General features: G+C 44.1%; 1 protein-coding gene across 2 annotated transcripts in view; it reads left to right on the forward strand.

Moving 5' to 3' along the window:
* Positions 1-6124, forward strand: part of slc49a4 (solute carrier family 49 member 4) — a 123604-nt gene extending 117480 nt beyond the window's left edge. For both annotated transcript variants that reach the window (XM_070875252.1, XM_070875251.1), the window contains exon 9: positions 3160-6124. In XM_070875252.1, coding sequence (XP_070731353.1) covers positions 3160-3275 — 116 coding nt within the window. In that variant the 3' untranslated portion in view covers positions 3276-6124. The remainder of the gene's footprint in view (positions 1-3159) is intronic.
* Positions 6125-6438: the final 314 nt, after the last annotated feature.

Here is a 6438-nt window from a genome sequence, read left to right on the forward strand (position 1 = left end):
AATAAATGCATTCATCATGACTTGTGCTGAAACTCTGTACTATAATTGCAAAATAAGTGATCCAGGGCAATCTCCATTAGGGTTTAAATCGGAGAGCAGGCGGTTATCAGCGAGGATTCTAGGTGATGTTTTGAATTGAGTTCTCCGTTCTTTGATTTGAACCTGATCCTTCATGCTGTCATTGTACAATGCAATTCTGAACCTTCCATGCGTTCTCAGTCTGTAAAACGTCTGGTCTAAAGATTACATAGGATATACAGCACAGAACCATTCGGACCAAACAGTCCGTGCCGGAGTTTATGCTCCTCTCGAGCCTGCTCCAGTATAACCCTCTGTTCCCTTCTCCCTTATATGCTCATCTCATCATCATAGGCAGTCCCTCGAAACGAGGATGACTTGCTTCCACGCCGAAAAGGGTTGAGTTCACAGGTGTTTCAATGAAGGACCTAATATTCCAGATCCTGAACTACATCCTGAAGGGTGGAAGATGCCTGTGCGTGGATTTTTTTTAATGTGTGTTGGCCGTTGCACACCAGCCACCACACGGGCTTGACAGAGCTAGGTCTTGGTCCAGTGGCAAAGATTAACCAGGACTGGGAACCAGCTCTGCTGCACGGACCTAGTGCGCACACATATCGCAGTGTGGGCTGGCCCGTGCTGCCCCTGGGCCCTCGCCTCTTCTAGGCCTCCTTTTAAATGCATCTATACTATTCGCCTCAACCGCTCCCTTGAAGCGAATAGTACAGATCTCAGCGACTCGGTATGCTTTGGTGTTCGTGGTTGCTTTTCTCCCCTTGCACCTCCACAATCTCGAGCTGAATATGCGACCTACAAATCCCTGCTCCTGAACAAATTAATGGACAGCTGAAGTTTTGGACAAGAATGGTAATCAAACAGTTGAATGGTTTAAGATGAGCTGTGCTGTAGTTAGGATGGTATGGGAAAATGAGAAACTTTTTTTTTAAAAACAAAAGGGGAGAACTCATCTTTGATTCTGATGCAGTTTGGCTTTTCTCCCGAGAAATTGAGCTTTTATACCCTTAAGGCCCATGACTGAGCTGGATATGGATGGTTTCTTGGTTGTAACACAAACCTATTCTAGACTGTTTGCAACTATTTTAACATTTCGTTCTGGTGTGACATTGCAATAACTCTTTCTATATGCTTGTTACAGAATTATTAAAAGTCTACAGCACCGGAGGCCATTCAGTCCACCATGTCTGTATTTGCTTTCTGAAAGAGCCATCTCTTGGTCCCGTTCCCCACTATCCTTTTAGTCTTTCTTTTTCAAATAGTTACCCATTTCCATTTTTTAAAAAGCCTTTTCTGGATTCTGCTTAAACCGCTGCTTCTGGTCAAGCATTCCAAGTCCGAACTCGGCATTAAAATAAAATTCTACCCTTTTATTCCTTTGATGATGAAAAGCTCCCCTTGTGCCGTCTACACCACCCTCTGCATGTCGTTCCCCCGTTCTATAGACTCCTGTTCTCTGGAACTCAAACACACCTTCCCCTTGCCACCCCGTCCTTTCCAAAGCCTGCTCTTCGACCGAGCCCTCGTTCGTCACCACCGTTCTGTCCGCCCTCTCCATCCTGTAACCTGCTCTAAACTGTATTTTCTGAGTGAGGAGTTGCGCTATATATGTATAGAAAGGCAAGTTTTGTTAAAATCAGACCTGCATACATTAATTCGGTTCATTCTGACAAAGGGTGTCTACTCGGTAATAACACTAGAAAATGGTGGAAAAGCTCCGCAGGTCGGGCAGCATCAGTGGAGCGAGAAACCGAGTGAACGTTTTAGGCCGGTGACCTTTCGTCACCTATACTATAGATAGGGGTTGGATTCTGCTGTTATTCACATCCCTACTGAATCGTGTTCGTTCTGTTAGTTGCCGTTTGTTTCTGCTGATAACCCTTCAACTAGGCTGGAGTTTAATATTTTGATATTTCAAATAACATTGTGTCGATATTTGATGTCTCCAAGATGAGAGGAGTTTAATTGATGTCCTATTACTGACTGCTCCATTTTTCATCGGGGCCCAGGAGAGGCAAGGGTTCGGGGCCCAAAAGAGGCGAGGGCCCAGGGGCAGCATGGGCGAGCCCACACTGCGATCTATGGATAGCAGGAGCATGTGTGCGCACGAGGTCTGTGCAGCAGAGTTGGTCTCCAGTCATCTTGGTTAACCCTTGCCACTGAACAAGACCTAGCTTTGTCAAGCCCATGTGTTGGCTGGTGTACAACGGCCACTCCACGTTAAAAGAATCCACGCACAGGCATCTTCCACCCTTCAGTACGTAGTTCGGGACCTAGAATGTCAAGTCCCTCATTGAAACATCTGTCAACTCATTCCTTTTTGGTGTGGAAGTGGGTCATCCTCGATATGAGGGACTGCCCAATACTATATTATACTACAGATTATAGACTGTTAACTTTCCTCTTTTTTTTTTTTTCCCCCTCCTTGCTTACTCTCTCATGTTGGTGGCTTTACGTTTTGGTCTTGTCCCAACAGAGCCAGAACACATTTGGTAGCTCACCCAAATTGCCATCCTCAAAGCTTGGACAGTGAGCATTGAGGGACATTGTCCATGAACTCGTCCTGCTCAGTGGGTAGCACACTCTCGCCTCTGGGTCAGAAGGTTGCGGGTTCAAGTCCCACTCCAGGAACATAAATCTAGGCTGAACACTCCAGCTGAGGGAGTGCTGCACTAGGTCGGAGGTGCTGTTTTTCGGATGAGACGTTAAACCGAGGCTCCATCTGCTCTCTCAAGTGCACGTAAAAGATCCCATGGCACTATTTCGAAGAAGAGTTATCCTGAGTGTCCTGGCCAATATTTTTCCCTAGTCAACTTTAGAAAAACGGATTATCTGGTCAATATCACATTGCTATTTATGGGAGCTTGCTTGTGCACAAATTGGCTGCTGCGTTTCCTACGTTACAACAGTGACTACACTCCAGAAGTACTTCATTGGCTGCAAAGCCAGTGGTTGTGAAAGGCGCTATATAAATACAAGTCTTTTTTTTTCTAGAAATGGCCACTATCCTGTGTAAAGATCCGGGTGTGTGTATAAGTCGGGTGTAACAGCACAAACACTTTTCACAGAGCTGGGGGCGGACGTGTTCTTTAATGGCACTGACATTGTTCTCTGCTTACTTTTCAGATGTTTCCTGGCTGAATTGGTGCCTGACTGCATCAAGTCTGTTCAGCCTTCTCCTTATTCTGCTATTTAAGGAATCCTATGATAGACTCTATCTCGATGTCTTGGTCTCTGTCTGACGAGAGGGCATGGACGGATTTTGTTTGACTGAAATCTCCTTGCGGAATAGGAATGCACACTTGCTTGGAGTTGCACATTTAAAGAAAAAAAGAAAGGATGGAGTACTCTCAGACTTGTGGCTTTTTCCACTAGTTTTTTTTTTGTTTTTCAAACTCTCTATGTTCAGAAATTAATATTGTAAAATTGGAGATGTGCGTGAAAGGAAATAAGCTGACGTGTGTTCTGTGAACGGAGGGTCTATTTTAAGGATGTTGCCGTTTGATACTGGGTATGCAATCGACGCAGACGTACGAAAGATTGTGATACGTTTTAAAAGGCGTGTACCGCGAGTCCAAGCTGGGGAAATCCAGGTAGCAACCTCAGCTGAATAATCAAAACCCCTCCCCCCTCCCCTCTCTCCCTCCTTGTGGCAAATGCCGCAATTGAGGCTGAACAGAGACTAATGGTGAAGGATTGAGATGTGATGAGATTGAGTGAGGAGCACTGGTGGTGAAATACTTATTGGTGATGTCGAAGTGCGTTCTCCCTGCTTTGGTTTTAAGGAGGAAGCGTGGCGGCATCTTGCCAAAACAGGTTCACATCTGAACTATTGTATTGCCCTGACCTGCAACGTCCAGGCACGTGGTTACTGCAGATTGTACTGCACTGGAACTGCCAATGACAGATGTTAGTAATAGACTGAATACAAATTAACGGTTGCTCTTGAAATGGGCTAGGTTAGTGTACGCTGCTTACACTGATAATTATCTCCCGAGGGATTTCTGTATCCAGCTAGTGCGTCTCGCCAAACCTAATGTGGACCTTTATTTTCTCCGTCAATTGTGCTTTCCATTACTTTTACTTTTTTCCCCCTGGTGCAGTTGTCACTGGCGGGTAATCACGAGCGACTGATGTCCTTAAATTGTCCTGATGGAAAGAATTGCTTAAACACAAGGGGCTTCCCAGGTGCACTGATGCCAAGGAACACGTTAATACACAGACTGACAGCCTGATGTTATTCAGTCACGTCACCTTGTAGAGAGATTCTGTGTTCGATTGCGTGCTTACAGTCATGGTCAGGATTCACTTTGTAAAAAAAAATTTTAGCAAACTGGTCCATAAATATCCACGAGTTACTGATTTTACACCCCTACCGGCTCGGGGTATTGATACCTAATCTAGGATCCTGCTGCTATTTTCTACACGGCTAGGTTTTACAGTACGTGTCCTCTTGTGGTATCGTCTTAATAATTGTGTTCTTACACCCCCCCCCCCCCCCCCCCTCTATAGCAATAACTTGTATTAATATAGCACCTTTTAACATAGTAAAACGTCCCAAGGTGCTTCACAGGCATATTATGATCAATTAGGAGTATTATAAAGAGTATCAAATAAATATCTCCTATCTGCAGCAATCTGGTAGAAACAAAATTACTTGAGAATCAATGTTCCCATTAAGCTGCGTGGCCACGCAGCGCTCTGGAGGTCCCACACAGGTCGCTTGCAGTCTTCACAGCGGAGAAACCTCACGCACAGAAATTTGTATGGACTGCACTGCCCGTTTAAAAGGCCCGTGCACCCAAAAACAAAAATTCAGGGGGAAACGTTGTTGAGTGTTTGCTAAAGTTTCTGTTGAAGCTCAGGGAATGACCTAGTGAATCGCAGTTCTTTCCTATCAAAGTTAGTTCAACCAGACACCAGTCGGCAACTGAAAAATTGGCACGGGGCAGAGGTTGGTGAGACTGTGCCAGCTGTTTACAGAATTAGGAGATGTTCCGATCAAGGTTCAGAAATATGTATTGCAAACCAGCGGCAAATCCTTAAGAAATATAATGTCAGGTGCTGCTATCTTGACTAAAATGAGAAAGCTAAAAATGTATTCTCAAAAGGATTATAAACCTGTACGTTGGTTATCCAGTGCAAAACTGGGAGGTCAGTCTGAGGAATGTGAACTTTTAACGATAAGCATTACTGAGGTGATATCCTTCCTCCTGGGTTTTTAAAACTTAATTTGTTCAACTCTACAGCAGGTTTGCAAGTTTTAACGAAAGGGCAGCAGCGACTTTGTTTCTCCACCTTTCGTTTAAAAAAAAAAAAATGCGCTCGTTCTTTTCCGTGTTTGCTTATTTTCAGATGTCGAGCGCCGCCTTCCTCCAGCTCCTCGTGAAAGCAGTTCTCGTTTTTCCACTCCTTTTTCTCCCCCCCCCCCCTCCCCCCCCCACCAAGGCTAGAGAGCGAGCAGAAACCTTGAACAGCGATACTTTGCCATTAAATCTGACGCGGGTCATTTAGAGCGAGCTGGGGTAGTAGTGGTAAAGGCAACTCTATTTTGCCCTGTGTGGAATGCGTACGGCCATTGCTGCCAATCCTTACTGTGCTAACTGGATGTGCATTTGGGGTACTCGTCTGAATTGTAAAGAGTAAAATTTTGTAAGTATGATATTCCAGCCTTTCCTAATCAAATGTTACAAAGAATTTGCTAACACTGATCAGAAGTAGACTTGGCCTTTCTGTTCCCCCCTTCCCCCTCTATTATAGGATGAATGTTCTATTTTGTAATTGGTATCCTAAATTACAATTTTAATAGGTTTTTAAAAGTCTTGTGTTCTGAAAATGAAGGTGCATAAAATATTCTTCTAACATTTGCTATTTAGAGCAGCTGTGGACTGACTAGGTTTATTTCTTCCATCTAAGTTGTAATATTTGTAAAATAATTTGTAGACGAGTGTTTTCAAACCGTTGCACAAGGTCCTGTATATTTCACTGAACTTGAGGACTTGCAGTATACATTTTGTGTATGTGTTCTGCTGGATAAATCAGAGTTAATGTTTTCAAAATATGACAATGTAAATAAAGTGGAAGAATCTTGTGGCCATGGTGGAAGCTGTAGTTAATCAGCCTGAATCGAACCACTTAGTCGACCGGGTTGCAGGTTATGCTACTTCCTTCTCGCCACTCCCCAGCCAAGAGTAAGTTCAACAATAGCAGCAAGCTATATTTGTGTAGCGCCTCCAATGTGAGAAAACGTCCAAAGGCACTTCAAAGCAGCATTATCAAATAAAGCAGAATTTGACACCAAGCCACACAAGATGTTGGGTCAGATGACCAAATCCTTGTTCAAAGTGGTAGGTTTTAAGGAGCGTCTTAAAGGAAGAAAGAGCAGTGACGAGGCGGAGAGTTTTA

Source organism: Pristiophorus japonicus, chromosome 3 (genome assembly GCF_044704955.1).
Source record: "Pristiophorus japonicus isolate sPriJap1 chromosome 3, sPriJap1.hap1, whole genome shotgun sequence".
NCBI classification, from domain to species: domain Eukaryota; kingdom Metazoa; phylum Chordata; class Chondrichthyes; family Pristiophoridae; genus Pristiophorus; species Pristiophorus japonicus.